The 20386-nt window shown below is 37.0% G+C and overlaps 1 protein-coding gene across 1 annotated transcript in view; it reads left to right on the forward strand.

The window, feature by feature from the left end:
* The window catches only part of szt2 (SZT2 subunit of KICSTOR complex), a 168715-nt gene extending 148850 nt beyond the window's left edge, over window positions 1–19865 (forward strand). The window contains 7 exon segments of the mRNA XM_056459355.1: window positions 2314–2527; window positions 3979–4162; window positions 4422–4544; window positions 5768–6233; window positions 12707–12820; window positions 17807–17875; window positions 19385–19865. Coding sequence (XP_056315330.1) covers window positions 2314–2527; window positions 3979–4162; window positions 4422–4544; window positions 5768–6233; window positions 12707–12820; window positions 17807–17875; window positions 19385–19528 — 1314 coding nt within the window. The 3' untranslated portion in view covers window positions 19529–19865.
* The last annotated feature ends 521 nt before the right edge of the window (window positions 19866–20386 follow it).

The raw sequence follows: 20386 nt of genomic DNA on the forward strand, positions 1-20386 counted from the left end.
GGTTAAAAGAGTCTTACAGATGACAGTGTAATACTTTTTTCTTCCACATGCACTGGCATAACAGCGCCATTGTGGTCCAGTGGTCAGCACATTGCGTTTCGACGCCGTCGACTGGAGTTTGAACCTCACCTAAGTAATTTATTTTTAGTTTTTTTCTTCACTTTTAGTGTTAAGACATATATTACTGTTTGGGTTACTTATGTAGGTGACCACCGTTACAAAGTACTGGATATATATAAAGAATTTTGCACAGAATATATATTCAGATATTGCAGGAAAGGACATTGTGATGTTTTAAAGAATAGTGTTGGAGATTTAGCTCCCCTTTAATGTTCTCATATTTATGAAAAACATTTGAAGTTCTAAAGCAGCTGTTTCCTTGAAAAAGACGTGATAGTGTCATTAGAATTGGAAATGATCTTACTTTAATATAGTCAGTCGTGAACTGAGGTGGGCCGGTCTAAGGCTTAAAACTCCAGGGCTGAAAAGGAGTCCCGCTCCGGTCCTGCCTCTAACTCCTAATTTGCTGCTTGTTAATAGTTAATAAAGTAGTAGCTTTTGGTATTGGTATGATTAGGGATGTAGAATATCATCGTGGGTGGCGCAGTGGCACATTGGATAGCGCTGTTGCTTCACAGTAAGAAGGTCGCTGGTTCGAGTCTCGGCTGGGTCAGTTAGCATTTCTGTGTGGAGTTTGCATGTTCTCCCCGTGTTGGCGTGAGTTTCCTCTGGGTACTTCGGTTTCCCCCACAGTCCAAACACACGCACTATCGGGGAATTGGGCAAGCTAAATTGACCGTGTGAATGAAATGATGTGTGTGAATGAAAGTGTTTATGGGTGTTTCACAGTGTTGAGCTGCAGTTGGAAGGGCATCCGCTGCATAAAACATATGCTGGATAAGTTGGCGGTTCATTCCGATATGGTGACCCCAGATTAATAAAGGGACTAAGCCGAAAAGAAAATGAATGAATGAATATGATCATGAAGACTTTAATTAATATTCAAGGGCGGCATGATGGCTCAGGGGTTAGATTTACTTGGTTTACTCTTTAATAATAAAATATTCAATATCATAGACATTTAAATGTATGTTAATTGTTTTAATAGTTGATGTAAAACACTGTAATGTCTTGATCCCTATTTAATTATTTAGTTATTATATTATAATTAGTAGTGTGATTTCTTCATTTACATTTTGCTATATTTTATCATTTTGATTTTAATGTAGTTATAAATATTATTAAATATAATATATATATATATATATATATGTATATGTGTGTATATATATATATATATATGTGTATATGTATTATGTATGTAATTTAATTTTGGGATGAATGGACTTGCTTATTCATATATGCTTAATCAAATGTATTTGTATGTACTTTTTATATTTATTCAATACATTTTTACTTAAATTTTGGACGCTTTTATTTCTGTATGTAAAAAAAATAAGTATATATTAAATTGTAAATTAGGGCGTCACGGTGGCTCAGTGGTTAGGACTGTTGCCTCACAGCAAGAAGGTCGCTGGTTCAAGTCTCGGCTGGGTCAGTTGATATTTCTGTGTGGAGTTTGCATGTTCTCCCCATGTTGGCGTGGGTTTTCTCCGGGTGCTCCGATTTCCCCCACAGTCCAAACACATGCGCTATAGGGGAATTGGATTAATTAAATTGGCCGTAGTGTATGAGTGTGTGTGTGTGTGTGTGTGTGTGTGTGAATGTGAGTGTGTGGGTGTTTCCCAGTACTGGGTTGCGGCTGGTCATCTGCTGCATAAAACATATGCAGAAATAGATGGCTGTTCCTTCTGCTGTGGTGAACTCTGATAAAAAGGGACTAAGCTGATGAATGAATGAATCATTGTGGGGTTTTGTTTTGTTCTTAATACAGCTTGAAACGTTTATATCACAATAATGAGAAACCAATGAGTTATAACAGCTCTTGGATTCATCTATTTATCTATTTATGATAAAAATGGTGGAGCAAAAATCAGTGGCCTCAGGAAAGGTTTACATTTTCTCTTTGAGTCTTGTGTTGAAATGCCTTTACTTTTTATTATTATTTCATTTTTATTTAAGCGTCTATAGTTTATGTTGTAATATAAGCCTGATAATGGGCTGATGGATTTCTTCTGGGATTCCGTAGGTTGTGGGAATATTTTGTTGTGTTCCTCAATAACTGTGTGTGTGTGTGTGTGTGTGTGTGTGTGTGTGTGTGTGTGTGTGTGTGTGTGTGTGTGTGTGTGTGTGTGTGTGTGTGTGTGTGTGTGTGTGTGTGTGTGTGTGTGTGTGTGTGTGTGTGTCCTCCAGCTCTCCATGCTGTTCACAGAGGAGTGTGATAAGGTGCGGGACCTGATGCATGTTCACTCGTTCAGCTATGATTTTCACCTGCGGGTGGTGCACCAGTATCTGCTGGGGTGTCACATGACCCTCCGTCAGGGCTATCAGCTGACCAGCTTCCTGGAGGATTTTATCGCTCATCACCCAGACATACCCAAGTTCGGACGCAACCACGTTTTCCAGGGTGAGAGTCTTTAAAGAAGAACTTTATTATAGACGTTTATGTAGAGCTGAAGTCAGAATTATTAGCCCCCCTGTATATTTTTTCCCCAATTTCTTTTTAACGAAGAGATTTTATTTCAGCACATTACTAATTTCTAATAACTGATTTATTTATCTTTGACATGATGACAGCACATAATATTTGACTAGATATTATTCAAGATACTCAGCTTAAAGTTCAATAATAAAGCTTAGGTTAATTAGTTTAAGTTAGGGTAATTAGGCAAGTCATTGTATATTATTCTGGAGACAATCGGAATAATATATTGCTTAAGGGGGCTAATAATATTGACCTTAAAATGGTTTTAAAAAATTAAAAACTGCTTTTATTCTAGCCGAAATAAAACAAATAAGACTTTCTCCAGAAGGAAAAATATTATAGGAAATACAGTGAAAAATCCCTTGCTCTGTTAAACATCATTTGGGAAATATTTGAAAAAGAAAACAAAAATCACAGGAGGACGAATAATTCTGACAACTGTATTTGTTGGCTTTTCTAATGTTATTTATTTGTGGAGGTGCGCATCATTGATTTGTTCTACGGTGTTTAGGCTTTTAGCAGTGACATTTACATTACACTAAACTGAAAACTGGACTGAAGCAGTTTCTGTTTACTAGAACTTCATCTATGTTAAGCTGCTTTGACTAAGTCTACATTGTAACATCGCTAAAGGAATAAAGATGAATTTATTTGATTATTTCATTTAAATGTGACATAAAAACATTCAAATGTCAATATGTGTTTATGTTAGCTGATTTTTATTTGGACAGATAGATATGGACTAAAAATGCTTATACAGGATAGTTGTTTTTTTCTGTGATGTTGCATTAGTAAATCAAAAATTCTATTTGTATTTTAGATTTATTCATATTTTCATTCTTTCAATAATTTACTTCATTATCATCAATTTATTTATTTTATTAGTGGCATATATTTGTATGTTTTTACATTTTTTTAGTCAGATTTTATTTATTATACATTTATAAATGCACTGTAAAAACTTACATGATGAAATGTCATATCAACACTTTTTTTGGCCTTAATTTTTTAGTCGAGCTTACTATTTAAGTCAAACTTAAGTTTAGTTGAAACCTGATTAACTAAAATGAGATTAAAAATAGGTTAATTTATCATAATAATAATAATTTATTTTTATTTTTAATATTATTTTTATAGTTTGTTTCATTTAAAACCTTTTTGTTTGGTTTTCCTGTATATGAAATAGTTTGTTTGCTATCTGTACATGAGATTATACTTACAACTCTGTCTGAATTGTTTACATTTCTTCTTTCTAGCTATATATATATACACACACATATATATATTAGTAATAAAAATAAATAAATTATAAATTAATTTAAAAAAGTAATTCAGCTCACTTATTTTTGTTGTTTTTTTAATATGTGCACCAGGGAGTTTCTCGATATCGACGGGGATGATCACGGCTCATCAGCTGTACAACTACATCACTGATCACGCTGGGACTTACGGCATGAAGCCACTGCGCATGTCCAAGGCTGCAGTTTCCTCTGAGAACAGGAAGGGGGCACCGAGTGCAGATCTGCACGAGTATGCACTCGTCGCTCTCTGGAACAGGTGTGTTTTCATCACTCCACTGTTAGGCTGTATACGAAATCACCCCCTATTGACCTTGTTTTGCGATGCGAAGGTGCACTCGTTTTTGCGATTGTTTTTTAACTTCCTGTTCTGTTGCCTATGGGCGAAATGACCAGGAATAATAAACTACTTGCTCTACAAACAACGTCTATATATAAAAAGCACTCCACCATAGGGGTCGATTCTGAATACAGCATCAATTTAATCTGCTCATTAAACACTTCTGCTTCTCATTTAGCTCTGGCTCGTTTAAGGATCTGGAGGGTTTACGTCATCATGATGATTTTGACGTGTCTCTGCTGGTGTGTCATAATGCAGCTCCATTTGAGGAGCAGACTGAAGGAGAGAGACACCTGCTCAGGTACAGGACACACACACACACACAAGCATAGCATTAGTCTATCTCTGCATACTGGGGCTACAGTACTCAATGATGGTTTCATATACAACAATCAAAACACTGAATAATCAGAGAAACACAATATAGCCTGGGTTGTTTAGATGGAGCGTGTACACACATGTTGTAAAATATTGTAATATTAAATATAAAATTGGAAAAAAATTACCCCTGGCATTATTATTATTATTAATAATAATAATAACTACAATAATAATAAATTACAAAGAATTTATAATTCTAATTTCTTATTATAACAATATATTAATATAAATAATTATGATATAAATATTGTGTACATTTAAATATTACATAAAAACATAAATAAACATAATCATGCTGTCAATATAAACACGACATTGGACATATTTAAACCTATAAATAACTAACATACTAGAGCGGTAATCTAATTATACATATCCAACACAATCTCACGACAATTTGTAACTTTTTGATTTAGTGGCTAATTCCTATGAATTCGTACGATCTAATTCGTACATTTTCGTACGATTTGCTCATCCCCCAATGACAGTTGGGTTTAGGGGTGGGGTTAGGTGCCACGCCTCCTTTTTAAAATCGTACAATTTCGTAGGACTGAACTTTTAACGAATTAACCACTAAATTGACAAAACGTAAAATACGTTTTCTCTTGAGATCAGGCTGACATATCGTATGAATAGTTAACTGTACACATAACCTAAGACAGACTATTCAAGTATTTTACATAAACAATATTGTGCAATATTTTTTGCAAAGGACGTATTTAAGGTTGAAGAAAACAAGTTGTGCAACATGATTGTGTGGTACATTCACAAGTAAACATTGTTTTCCTTGTTGAGTCCTTATATGATGGCATTTACGAAAAGTGTCTGGTTCATATAGTAAGAGGAGTGTTTCTACAGGTGGTTTGTCAAGCCCACTCACCTGTGTGAGGCACACTCAGAAATCCACTATATTTTTTCTAGAGAGATATACTAGGAAATTATCTGGTGCATAGAGAGATGAAAGAGTGTGTTTTCTACATGTGGTTTGTCAGGCCCACTCACCTGTGTGAGGCACGCTCAGAATTGCCTAATATTTTGATGATTTGAGGTATTCCAAATTGCATAATGTTTTAACAGTCTGCTTAGTTTTCTGATGTTTTATTTCGAGCTGAATTTCTGCATGCATTTCTGTGCTGTTTTCAGGCTGCGCTTCTACGTGATCATGACGAGTCAGCGTGAGCTCTTCCCTCGTCTGACCGCAGACATGCGCAGATTCAAGAAGCTCCCTCCGATCCACCGTGAGGCCGTAGAGTCCAGTGGCCGGACGCCAGCGGAGCGCTCTGAGACGCCGGAGCCTGAGCTGGAGCTGTGGGAGGACACCAGTGACTCTGAGCCCACCGATACAGACGCGGACGCAGACACACACTTCTACCTGTGTCCGCTGTTCCCTCTGCTCAGCTCTGAGGTATCGTCTGCACGCCGGCAGATCCAGAGCAGCGTGGAGCAGGCCATGGCCCACTGCCGCCGGGATAACCTCTGGAGGAGACTCTTCCACGGGGAACACCTCGCTCTGGACAAACTCAAACTCAGCAAACTGACCTTCGCTGAGCTGGAGGAGCTGCTGGACGCCGTGCAGAGCCGATCAGTGGGAGAGATCGACCCGCAGCTGGTATTAACACACACAAATATAGATGCATAGATAGATGGATAGATGGATAGATGGATAAACGGATAGACAGACAGACAGACAGACAGATAGATAGATAGATAGATAGATAGATAGATAGATAGATAGATAGATAGATAGATAGATAGATAGATAGATAGATAGATAGATAGATAGATAGATAGATAGATAGATAGATAGATAGATAGACAGATGGATAGAGAGATAGACGGACGGACGGACAGATAGATAGATAGATAGATAGATAGATAGATAGACAGACAGACAGACAGACAGACAGACAGACAGACAGACAGACAGACAGACAGACAGAAATTTAGACGGATAGATAGATAGATAGATAGATAGATAGATAGATAGATAGATAGATAGATAGATAGATAGATAGATAGATAGATAGATAGATAGATAGATAGATAGATAGATAGATAGATAGATAGATAGACAGATAGACAGACAGACAGATAGACGAATAGATAGACAGACGGATAGATAGATAGACAGACGGATAGACAGACAGACAGATAGATAGATAGATAGATAGATAGATAGATAGACAGACAGACAGACAGACAGACAGACAGACAGACAGACAGACAGACTGTCTATTTATTTATTCTTGAACATAGTTGTGTATTTACTTTTCCTCAACTCAACATGCTATTGAGAGGCTGTCCATCAATCAAAAACATCTAATGCAAAATTGTTCTAACGATCAACCAATGATGGCATAAAGACCGCCTTCTCATGATTGACAGACACCCTCTCATTAGCATGTTGACCTGAGGAAAAGTAAATGTGCGACTACATGAATAAAAGATTTGAAAGGGGGAAAAAACTTTCAGTTGAGTATTTTCTTATTCTCCAAACATTGGTGTAATTTATTTATTTACCTGCCTGCGCTATTATTTATTTATTTATTTATTTTTGCAGGAATTTGTGAACTTTTATATATACATTGATTTATTTGCGTATTTGTTTATTTATTATTTTATTTATGCAGGAATTCATGGATTTATTTACTCATTTATCTATACATTTGCATATTTATTTATTTGTTGTTTTTGCAGGTTTCGTCCTCCATTCTTTTAGTCTTGTTTGCCCTTAGTGAGAACTTGCATTTTTCCATGAATAAAACTATTTCTTTACTTTGCAATAGGAAAATGAAGGAATACAAATAACCAAAAAAATCCACATCTTTAATTTTATTATTTAATTGAACAGTTTTTATGTATTGATTTTATTTTCTTATTAGTTTTTGGGGAAATATATTTGGCTAGAGAGTTACATGGGAAATTTGGGGGACAAAGCCTCATATTTTTGATGATTTCAATTTATTTTGTAATTAAAGCAGTAATTTACCGCAGAATAAATTCATCAGATTGTGTTTTAAAGTATTTTAAGTTTGTTCAATACTTATCAAAATGAGGAAATGACAATAATAATTTGTGATGTTTATATTTGTTTTATTCATTTATTCATTGATATTCCTTCGGCTTATTCCCTTTATTAATCAGGGGTCACCACAGTGGAATGAACCACCAACTAATCCAATATATATTTTACACAACGAATGCCCATCCAACTGCAACTTAGTACTAGGAAAGGTCCATACACACTCATTAACCCACGCACTCATACATTATGGCCAAATTAGCTTATTCAATTCCCCTATAGCGCGTGTGTTTGGACTATGGGGGAAACCGGAGCACCCACGCCAACATGGGGAGAACATGCAAACTCCACACAGAAATGCTAACTGACCCAGCTGGGACTTGAACCGGCAACCTTCTTGCTGTGAAGCGACAGCGCTACCCACTGAGCCACTGTGTCGTCCCTATTATTATTATTATTATTATTATTATTATTATTATTATTGTTATTATTATTATTATTATTATTATTATTATTATTATTATTATTATTATTATTATTATTATTGTTATTGTTATTATTATTATTATTATTATTATTATTATTATTATTTTCTTTGGAATGTCTCTCTGTTACAAAACATATAAAGAGAAGTGGAAGTACAGTATCAGAAACCCTGCCAACACTCTCTTTAGTCTATAGGAAACCACTAGAAAACCGCATATGTCTGCATTTATTGCATTTATTCAGGCTCTGTGTTTAATATGTGCCTGTCAACTAACATGCCAATGCTGCGTTCCGTGGGGAAAACATGCGCCCTCATCATCACCACATCGCAATACACATCAGCTGATTAGCGCAGGAAATCAGCCCTGTAATATTACACTGCGTTCCTAATTTACAGCATGAATTACCCCTCCTGGACCAGCATTCACACAGATTCACACTCCCACCGGCTGCTGTTAGTTATCTGATTACACAGCAGGCAGGAGAGACTGTAAATGCCAACACACAACATCACTGTATTTGAGATGCCACAGCTATGTGTGGCTTCTGAAAATGAGTAAAAACGGTGTAATGTAATGAATTTATTGATTAAGAAAGTCAATGTGAATGATATAATACCATTCAGATGTCTGGGGTCGCTAAGAAGTCTCTTCTGCTCATCAAGGCTGCGTCTAGTTTATCTATAATGCAGTAAAAACAGATATACAGGGAAATATAATGTCATATTAGTTGTTATAATATATGTCTTGTGTTCTGCAATAGCTTCATCAATCAGTAAAGTTCAATACCAATATTCAAGATTGTAAGTAAGGAGGACGCATGGAAGGACCCGACCCGATCATATGATGTGCGTTCCTGCATCATACAGTCCTAAATACGGAAAGTCATCTTTTAGCTTGAGCTATCTAAATGGTCAAATACATGCAGAAATGTGCCAAAACACTGGATAAAATATCTGTAAATTAGCAGTTTTCCATATTTTGTGATTCATATTTTTATTTTGGATTTTTTCCCTGTTTATTTATGCTTTTGAATTGCATTATGGGACCTTGATCTTTCTTTTAACCTTGAAAAGATAAAAAAGTGACTTTTATGAATATTTGTTTTAATAGTTATTGCGTTAAAGTCCAAAAGCGGCGTACAAAAGCCCTGTAATAAGCTGCCAGTACATTGTTTGTTATTATTTCTCTCTATATATTATTTCTTACACCTATTATTTCAAGCTACTAAAACGTCAATAAAAGTCACTTTGTTAAACTGTAGAGTTGAATTTTCAGCATCAAAAGTCACTAACGATCAACCAATGATGGCATAAAGACCGCCTTCTCATGATTGACAGACACCCTCTCATTAGCATGTTGACCTGAGGAAAAGTAAATGCGCGACTACATGAATAAAAGGTTTAAAAGGGGAAAAAAAAACTTTCAGTTCAGTATTTTCTTATTCCCCAAACATTCGTGTAATTCATATATTTACCTGCCTGCGCTATTAATTATTTATATATTTATGTTTGCCAGAATTTGTGAACTTTTCTATATACATTTATTTATTTGCACATTTGTTTATTTATTATTTTATTAATAATAAAACAAATATGAATATTTCTTTTAATAGTTTTTGTTTTAAAGTGCTATATTGTCTGAGTTGGTGTTGTATATTACACTACAAAAGCCCTGTAATAAGCTGCCAGTACATTGTTTGTTATTTTACAGGCTGATTTCTCTCTATATATTATTTCTTACACTTTATATTATTTCAAACTACTGAAACGTCAATAAAAGTCACTTTGTTAAACTGTAGAGTTGAATTTTCAGCATCAAAAGTCGACAGAGCAGAGATCAACATCCCATAATGCAATTCACAACCGTAAATAAACAGAAAACGCAAATCATGGAAACTTAATTAATAGATATTTTTTACATATACATAAAGCCTTGCTTGTTGAGAATGAAAATGTATGTGTAACAGTAAATCAGATGCGTGTGGCTCTTAAAGTGAAAGTGCGCTATATTCCTACCTCTGACTGCTTTATTCATTTTTTTTTAATGAACATTTTGATTTTGAACAAGATCCACCCAACAAAATATGTATAATAAAACTAAAAAAAACAAACATTAATATTGTAATAATGAGTACAAAATTAGGATTGAAACATAAATGATACAGTCTCTCTCATATTTGACCAAAATTGTACAGTTTTTTTTTTACTGGCACCCTTTATTTTGGCTGTGGAGTATTCCAGACTAATAATGTCCAGTAGATAAAGCCTCCAGGATAGATCAGTTGGAGCAGATGGATCCAACCATAGTTTCAAGATTGTCGCTTTATTAATACTAATCAAACAACAAAAGACAAAATCACTCACTGCTCTTGACTGATTTTTGTAGGTTTCGTAGAGAAACAAATGGAGTTTACATTCTTACAGTGAAGACGATGCTTAAAACACAGTTTATTTCATTTGTATATTTGACCTTTTTCTCATTTTCAATAATTTTGAGCACTTTTTTTTTGTCATTCATTGATTTTCCTTCAGCTTAGTCCCTTATTTCATCAGGGGTCGCCACAGTGGAATGAACTGCCAACTATTCCAGTGTTTGTTTTATGCAGCGGATGCCCTTCCAGCCGCAACCCAGTACTGGGAAACACCCATACACACTCATTCACACACACATAGCCTACGGCCAATTTAGTTAATCCAATTCCCCTACAGCGCATGTGTTTGGACTGTGGGGGAAACCGGAGCATCCGGAGGAAACCCACACCAACATGGGGAGAACATGCAAACTCCACACAGAAATGTCAGCTGACCCAGCTGAGACTCAAATTTCTCTTGTTGTGAAGTGACAGTGCTAACGACTGAGCCACCATGGCGCCTTGTTTTTGTTAATGCCAGTGTATTTATATAGCACTATTAAACTCAACCAAGAATTGACCAATGTGCTGCATAATAGAACAATCTCAATAAGACTATACACAAATAATTAAATAAAACCTTTTGGTTCTTTAGTTTTTATGTGTTATAGTAATTCTGTTGCGTTATGGAGAATTGTGAAATTTCATGATCTCTGAATTGAGTGTGTTACGGCAACCTTATTCACCAAAAGAAAACAACAACAGCAAAAGTTTGGGTCATAATTATTTTAAATAATCACTTTTTATTCGTTCATTCAGCTTAGTCCCTTTATTTATCACGGATCGCCACAGCGGAATGAACCGACAACTCATCCAGCATATGTTTTACACAGCGGATGCCCTTCCAGCTGCAACCCAGCACTGGGAAACACTCAAACACTCTCACATTCACACACTACAGCCAATTTAGAGCACCTGAAAGAAACTCACGCCAACATGGGGAGAACATGCAAACTCCACACAGAAATGCCAACTGACCCAGCTGGGACTCGAACCAGTGACCTTTTTGCTGTTAGGTGACAGTGCTAACCACTGAGCCACTGCGCCGCCCCATAATCACTTTCACAAAACCAAAATAATTACAGTAGTCAACATTTGAAGTGGGTCATCATCACCTTCAAAGCTGTCCTAAAACTACTGAACAACACACATTCTTGTCTTCGGACAACTTTGAAAAGCTTTTTCAGTCCTCTTCAGATGTTGACTACTGTATGATTACGATTTTTTAGCGTTCTTCCACCAGTATGTGACAGAAGCTGATATGTGGAGGATCAGGTGGTCTCTCCAAACCTGCATCTCAATGGCGTTTGACTGCTGATCTGTTCATGTGGCGTTTGCTTCTGTATTCCCTTCACATGCACAGAAGCGCTTAGTCAATGCTAGCACGCGGCTGCTCCTGTGCCACAACCGCTAATGCTAATCTGAGCGCTGGGATGATGTATACCGCTGTCAAAGCCATACTCGCTCACCAAGTAGAGATGTGCTCTTACTGTGATAGTAGACCCACACACACCTGCTGCAAATGACGTCTCTTTAAAAATGTACCTGAATGTGAACGCAGGCTTCCTGTGGTGTTGTTTAGTTGATCACAATGATGTTTGATTACACAGGCTGATCTGATCTAAACACACATATCCAGACTTTCAGGAACTCAAAGATTTTTGAAACAAGATTTGACCCATATTTTGACCCATATTTTGACATTTGAAAGTTCATTGAAGCATTTAAGTAGACAATTTAATTGCATTTAATGTGCTTTCTATATCAAATCACGTTCATAAATTACATTACAAACAGACAGCAAAACAGGACGTCTTGTCTTTGAAATGGTAGAATGGCAGTATTACATTAAATCAAATTCACAATGTTTATCTTACTAGCACACACTAGCTATGTTTCTATCCAAAGATGCAAACCCCCACAGAAATGCCAACTGACCCAACCGGGACTCGAACCAGCGACCTTCTTGCTGTGAGGCGACAGTGCTAACCACTGAGCCACCATGTCACCCTAATATTCTTCATCGTCATCAAAAATCTTTGCAAAAATAAAAATGTTTATTAATTAACTCAGTAAAAGTGTGAAATTATATTTAGCTGTGATTTACTAATCCTCGTATCATTGCTAAACCCACGTGAGTTTCTTGTGTTTGTGTTTTGCAGGACTGCTTTCTGAACATGAGTCCCGCCTGGTATCAGAGTCTCATCAAAGTTCTGCTGTCGCGTTTCCCCCAAAACTGCAGACATTTTAAAGATGACAGCGGTGTGCAGTATCTGGTAAGAGACTCAGACTTGCTAGGCAAGGCAAGGCAAGTTTATTTTTATAGCACATTTCATGCACAGTGGCAATTCAAACTGCTTTACATGAACAAGAATAAAAAAGACAAGTTTAGGAAAATAAAAAGCTAATAATAAAAATGATTATTAACATCTGATTAAAAACAGATTAAAATGTGTTAAACAGGTTATACAAGAATGAAAAAGACATAATAGTGTGATCTGTGGGACGTAGCACAGTGCTCATTCAGTAAAGGCACAGCTAAACAGATGTGTTTTCAGTCTTGATTTGAATGTGCCTAATGTTGGAGCACATCTGATCATTTCTGGAAGCTGATTCCAGCAGCAAGGGGCGTAAGAGCTGAAAGCCGATTCACCCTGCTTTTACTACCAACTGAGTTTTAGATGTACAATATTGTTGAATGTTTGGAGTTGGTAGTTTTCTGGTGTTTTCAAGACCCTTTAGGTTCACCGAGGCTACATTCAAAGGGCTAGTTCACATAAGAAATCACTGTTTACTCACCTTAAACCTCTGTTGAACACAAAAGAAGATATTTTGAAGAAAGCTGAAAACCTGTAACCATTATCTTCCATAGTAGAAAAAAACAATACTATGGAAGTCAGTGGTTACAGGTTTCCATCTTTCTTCAAAATATCTTCTTTTGAAGTGAAGAAAGAAACTCATATAGGTTTTGAACAAGGGTGAGTAAATCTGAACAGATTAGTTATGTTTTGATTAGCTATCCTGTTTAATTAATTAAAAATACAGTAAAATTGTAATATTGTAAAATATTATTACAATTCTAAATAGCTGGTTGCTCTTCTTAAAGGGATAGTCACCCAAAAATGAAAACTGACTCCCTCTGGTGGTTCCAAACCTTTAAGAGTGTCTTTACTCTGTTGAACACTAAAGAAGATATCTTGAAGAATGCTGAAAACCTGCTGTTCACCCAGAAATGAAAATTGACTCACTGTCTGCTCACCCTCAGGTGGTCCTAAACCTTTATAAGTCTCTGTTGAACACTAAAGAAGATATTTTGAAGAATGCTGAAAACCTGTAATGACTTCGATAGTATGACAAACAAGATACTACGGAAGTCAATGGTTACAGGTTTCATCTTTATTTAAAATATCTTCTTTTGTGTTCAGCTGAAGACAGAAACTGATAAAGGTTTGAAGCAAGTTAAAGGTGAGTAAATCATGACAGACTTTTCATTTTTGAATGATCTATCCCTTTAATTTGATTCAACTACAGCACAATTGTAGTGGTATGACAATCTAAATAGCTGCTCACTCTTCTTAAAGGGAGAATTCATCCAAAATTGAACATTTACTCACTATCTGCTTACCCACAGGTGATTCTAAACCATTACAAGTGTCTGTTGTACACCGAAGAAGATGTTTTGAAGAAAGCGGCATACAGTATTTAGTAAAAGACTCAATTTTAGATGTACAGTATTGTTAAATAAGTTTTCTTGTGCTTTCAAGACCCTTTAAGTTAACTGAGGCTACATTTAAAGGGCTAGTTTACCAAAAGATTGACTATTTACTTAGCTTGAAGTGGCTACAAACCTTAATGAGTTTTTTTTTTATTCTGTTGAACACAAAAGAAGATATTTTGAAGAAAGCTGAAAACCTGTGACCACTGACTTCCATAGTAGGAAAAAAAAAACAATAATATGGCAGTCAATGGTTACAGGTTTTCACCTTTCTTCAAAATATCTTCAAACTCATAAAGGTTTGAAACAAGGTTGTGAAATCATGACAGAATTTTAATTTTAAATTATCTATCCCTTTAATTTGATTCAACTACAGTCAAATTGTAATGTTGTGACATATTATTACAATTCAAAGTAGCTGCTTACTCTTCTTAAAGGGATAGTTCACCCAAAAATGAAAATTCACTGCTGGAAACCTGTTACCATTGACTTCCATTGTATTTTGTTTTTCCTATAAAAGAAGTCATTGGTGACAGGTTTTCAGCATTCTTCAAAATATCTTTTTTATGTTAAACCTTTAAGATTGTCTTTACTTTGTTGAACACTAAAGAAGATATTTTGAAGAAAGCTGGAAACCTGTAACCATTTTTCCTACAATGTAAGTCAATGGTGACAGGTTTTCAGCATTCTTCAAAATATCTTCTTTTGTGTTCAACAGAGTAACGACACTCTTCAAGGTTTGTAACCACTTGACGGATAGTAAATGTGAGTAAATTTTCATTTTTGGGGTGAACTATCCCTTTAAAAAGTACTTTATTCCATGTTGTTGTAGGTTTGTTTGTGAAGTCGGCAGGAGTGGTGTTGGTCTGTCATACAGTAGTACAGTACATTAACAGGCCAGAAGTGCTGACGGCAAAGTGCTCTTACATCATTATTCCCATGAAGGACTTTGAACTTGATTACTTGAGGCCACTGAAACACGTGGTCATCCGTGGTGCATTATGAGACATCAGTGACTGGGTTCCAGCTAAAGTGCCCCATTAAGCTTTTTCACATATGACCTTTCCTGTAGTGAGTAATGCAGCTGTTTGTGAATGTAAAAGGTGCTCAGTGTGCATCAAAGTCTAGATGAAAAAGAAGCAAGTGATCCCGATCTGCATGAAATGAGTCGTCTGTAATTCCAGCTTTAGTTCCTGCACAAACCAACAGAGCTAAACCCTATGCAGATTTGTAGCAAAATAGCTTTCCCTATACGATCCTTTCTCCCTCCTTTTAAATTAAAATTTGCATTAACATAGCACTGTGTAAAGGAATGTCTGCGTGCACACAAATACATTGAACTGATTCAAAATAATTCAGTATACATGACAGAGCAGGTTGTGGTGCACTGAGATGCACTGTAAATGGGGAAGAAAACTTAAGAGCATGTGCACAAGCTTTGCATGTAGTCCGCCATAGTTGTTGTAGTTGTTACGAGATGTAACGTATCTGAATAGGTTTGACACAAAAACACAAAGGTGACATTTTCAGATTCGTCCACTCTGAGACCCCAGAGTTTATTTTTATTTATGCTGTGTTTACACCAGATGCGGTACGCGCGGATAAATCGCACTATTCGCACGTAAATAGATGCGTGAACATTTTGAGTTTACTCGCTTCATTCGCAAGTCAAATTCATCTTCTGTCTGCCCGGTGACTGTAGCTTCATTGTTAAATGGCTAACATGGATTTTATTGAGAGAATAACTGTGTTTATGTGCTTTATTAAGGCTGATAAACAGCGTCGATTCGTTTGGAGCCGTGTTTGAGTCCATTAGATCCATTCAGAGGTGCACCCAGCTCTGTGAGTTCATAAACTCCTCCAGAAACTTAACCTGGATGATGGAGGCTTTCAGCGGTGCTTCCGACTGAGCCGAGCCCAGTTTGATCAACTGTTGTCAGGTGTCGGCAGGAGGACTTCCCCCCGAGACATCAACAACAGGTGCTACGTCATAAGCACTACAAGCTAAAGCTCCTGATTGGTTAACGTGGTAATGTCCGCTGAAGTTCAGATTTTTCAACTGGAGCGATTTGCGCTAAACCCGCGTCAATCGCGCAAAACGCTCAACTTGCGCCACTTCCTTTTCGCGAATCCCGTCACTCGCGCCACCTCATTCGTGCTTGTCACCTGATTCAGGATGCCTATTCGTGTCTTTGTATTGACTTCACATGTAAATCACTCGTGCTTGACGCTTCTTCTGTGTCTGGTGTGAACGCAGCATTACAAATGGTATAAGCGGTAGACCAATCCCAGAAAAGACCATCTGACCAATTACAGTAGATAAGAGCTATCTGACCAATCAGAGCAGAGACATTTGATTAGTGAGAGCATAGCCATCTAGACAAATCAGAGCAGAGCAGAACCATCTGACCAAACAGCACAGTGAAACCATGTGACCAATCAGAGCACAGCGGAACCATCTGACCAGTTAGAGCACAGCAAAACCATCTGACCAATCAGAACAGAGTGGAACCATCTGACCAATGAGAGCACAGCAGAACCGTCTGACCAATCAGAGTAGAATAGAGCTATCTGACCAATCAGAGCCAAGACACTTGACCAATTAAAGCAAAGTAGAGACATCTGACCAATCAAAGTAGAGCAGAACCATCTGACAAATCAGAGCACAGTGGAATCATCTGGCCAATCAGAGTAGAATAGAGCTATCTGGTCAATCAGAACAGAGGCACCTGACCAGTCAAAACAAAGTAGAGACATATGACCAATCAAAGTAGAGCTGAGCTATCAGACTAATCAGAGTACAGTCATCTGACCAGTCAGAGCAGGCTTTCAGAAAGGCGGGGTTTAGAGAAAGTGGATCCTTGAACCAACTGTTTCAGACGCTGTGGGGAAAAGAGCTGATGGTTATTATGAGAATGAGTGTTTTTTGACCTTGGGTGTGCAGTTGAGAATTCAGCGTCATCTCTTCATCTTTCGGTCAGTAATTGGTGGTGATGTGGGTTTCTGTTGTTTTCCTGAACTGATGAGGGTGATTTCAGGCGTCATGGTGGTGCAGCGGGTTGCACGATCGCCTCACAGCAAGAAGGTCGCTGGTTGGAGTCCCAGCTGGGTCAGTTGGCATTTCTGTGAGGAGTTTGCATGTTCTCCCCATGTTGGTGTGGGTTTCCTCCGGTTTCCCCCACAGTCCAAACACATGCGCTATAGGGGAATTAAATAAGCTAAATAAATATGTGTGTGAATGCAAGAGTGTATGGGTGTTTCCCAGTGATGGGTCTGTTGGATAAGTTGGCAGTTCATTCTGCTGTGGCGACCCCAGATTAATAAAGGGACTAAGCCGAAAAGAGAATGAATGAATGATGGTAATGTCATCTGCATGTATAAAGAAACAGGGCCTTCTTTTGTTTTCTTGAGGTTACCCTGGGTTAATCCAGCTTCAGGGGATTGTGAGGATCAGAGTTCGATTTAAAGATGAAAAGAAACACGTGAGGTGGACGAGTTTATAGTGTTTAACATGTAGTTTGAGTCTAAACTCTCTCTCCTTTTCCAGGCCGTCCTCAACCAGAAGTTCACTGACTGTTTTGTGCTCGTCTTTCTGGACACCCAAGCTGGAAAAACTGTGAGTAAAAGCTAGTTGAGCAAAACTAGCAATGTGAGCTAACGAAATCATGTATGGTTAGTTTTGATTTCACGTGTACTTTAAGCATTACGTCTAGGGGTGTGACAAGATCTGGTATGACGAGATCTCACGAGATTAAATGGCGACGGGATTTCTCGTCGAGGTGAAAAGTTGTCTCGTGAGATGTGATGTTATGATGGAGAGTGAGGGTGAAATTAGCATTGAAGATTGCAGGCAGGATTGGATTAGATCTGCAAACGAAGTGCTTTGCACACACCTGGCAACCCAGGCTGGCCTCGAAGTTGCACTTGTCACTCGGTTGGGTGGGCTGGTGTGACGTAACCACTTTTTTCACCGGAGTTAAGCGGGAGCTGCGTCCAACAAAGGCTACAACTGCAGCCTCACACATAATGGTTCGTATCAATGCAATGAAATAGCACTTCAGATATGCTGAATGCTGAAAGTCATAATGTCGTAAACACACATGGAATTAAGACAGGGAGTATTCCTATTTTAGTATAATATTGAAGTGCAGATATGTAAACGCTGTGATCAAACTATTAACACCATGAAGGACTTTTAGCCGCGTTTTGCGACAGGACATACACACCTAGCGAGTCAGTAAAGCACCACAGACACACACATCTCTAAGCACAAACAAACACACACACTCACTGAATGAACACCTGGAGACTCGTCACATCATCATCATCACGGAACGCAGGTTTACGCTGTCCGGGAAAAGCTGATGTTTTCATTTGTTTTCATTCTGTGTACGGTATCAAACGCCATTAAAACAACTCTCCTGTCAGTCCTTACTTCATATTGGCATGATTGCATCCGGTAGCTCAGAGCGAGTCACAGGGGTATAAATGAAATCTTGCTAAATGAAAGTAACACTGATACATTAAATTAAATACCAAAATTTAAGTATAATTTTTTAAGTTCAGTGTGTGGAAAGAAGTTCGAGATATCATGTGAAATTGTACAGGAGGAAGCCAGTCAGTAGAGTTTATAGCTAATTATATAGCAATGTTTGCATGTCCTTTACGGCATAGAATTCATTTAAATAGAAATAAAATACAAATCATTACTGTTTTTCAAAAGCACCTAATTTGTTTTTTCTATTTTGTGATTTTTTTTAGCTCAATAAAAATCTATTTTCCATTTATATATTAGCAAATATTTTGCTAATATTTAAAATTATATATAAAAAGATTATTTTCCATTCACATAGGCTACTAGCAAAAATATTTAGCAGTGTTTGCATGTCCATTACTGCGTATAATTCATTACAATAGAAGTAAAATAACATTCATTACAAGTTGATTTTATTCAGTTGAATTAAAGACTAGTTTTTATTCATATCATTCATCATTGAGGATTTCTTAAAGATAGTGTAAAAATCTCGTCTCGTTCTGGTGAACCCAATCTCGTGTCTCGTCTGGTGGAGTAGGCATCTCGTCACCCCTAATTATGTCTCAATGTTTTTCTGTCTTTTTCCTCCAGAGTCTGAAGGTGGTTTTCCGGGAGCCGTTGCCAGCGCAGACGCAGTCGAGCAGCAGTCCTCCACCACAGCTGGTCTCCATGTACCATCATCTAGAGTCGGTCATCAACACGGCCTGCTATAACCTGTGGACTGGTCTGCTGTGACACTGCAAACACTGCTTTTCTGGCTTACAGTATTTCTATCTAAAACTTCTCAAATCAAGAAGCATTTTCTGAATGAAAAAAAAACCTACAGCTTTCCTTACTTAGATTTGTCCAAATATCTGAATATTCTTAAATCAAGAAGCATTTTCTAGACAAGCTAAACACTTCAGATTTAAAAAATATAGGGGAGTTTGGATGTAATTAATAATTGTGTAAAAGATACCAACAAAACCCCCAGTATATGAATCTGAAGATGAACACATGCAGTCATGTTCTTGTTTTAAAAAATGTCAAAATTACTGTGAGTTTTTTCTTAAAACAAGCTAAATAATCTTATGTCTAAAGGCAAAACCAAGATTATTTAGCTTGTTTTAAGGAAAAACTCACTTACTATTTCTGAAAACAAGACCGGATATTTTTGCTAGTCTACAAAATGTTTCTTGATTTAAGGATTTTTAGATATTTCCATTAAAAACAAGACAAACAATCTAAGTAAGAAAACATGTTTTTACAGTGTCGTCTTGTTTTCAGAAATATGAAGTCAAAATGAAGTGAGTTTTCATTAAAACAAGCTAAATAATCTGCCAATGTGGTGAGCAAAATAATTTTATTACAAAGTAAAAAGAAGATTATTACTTCTTTCCTCCATTGGCAGATTATTTAGCTTGTTTAAAGGAACAACTCACTTCATTTTGACTTATTTCTGAAAACAAGACTGTATTTCCTGCTAGTCTCGAAAAGGCTTCTTGATTTAAATACAGATATATTTGTGCTGGATACAAGACAAAAACTTTAAATAAGAGAAGTTAAAAGGAGACTGAGATCTGCGGTGGTCTCGTGTGCGTCCACAGACTGTGT

Source organism: Danio aesculapii, chromosome 6, assembly GCF_903798145.1.
Source record: "Danio aesculapii chromosome 6, fDanAes4.1, whole genome shotgun sequence".
Taxonomy (NCBI): Eukaryota; Metazoa; Chordata; class Actinopteri; order Cypriniformes; family Danionidae; genus Danio; species Danio aesculapii.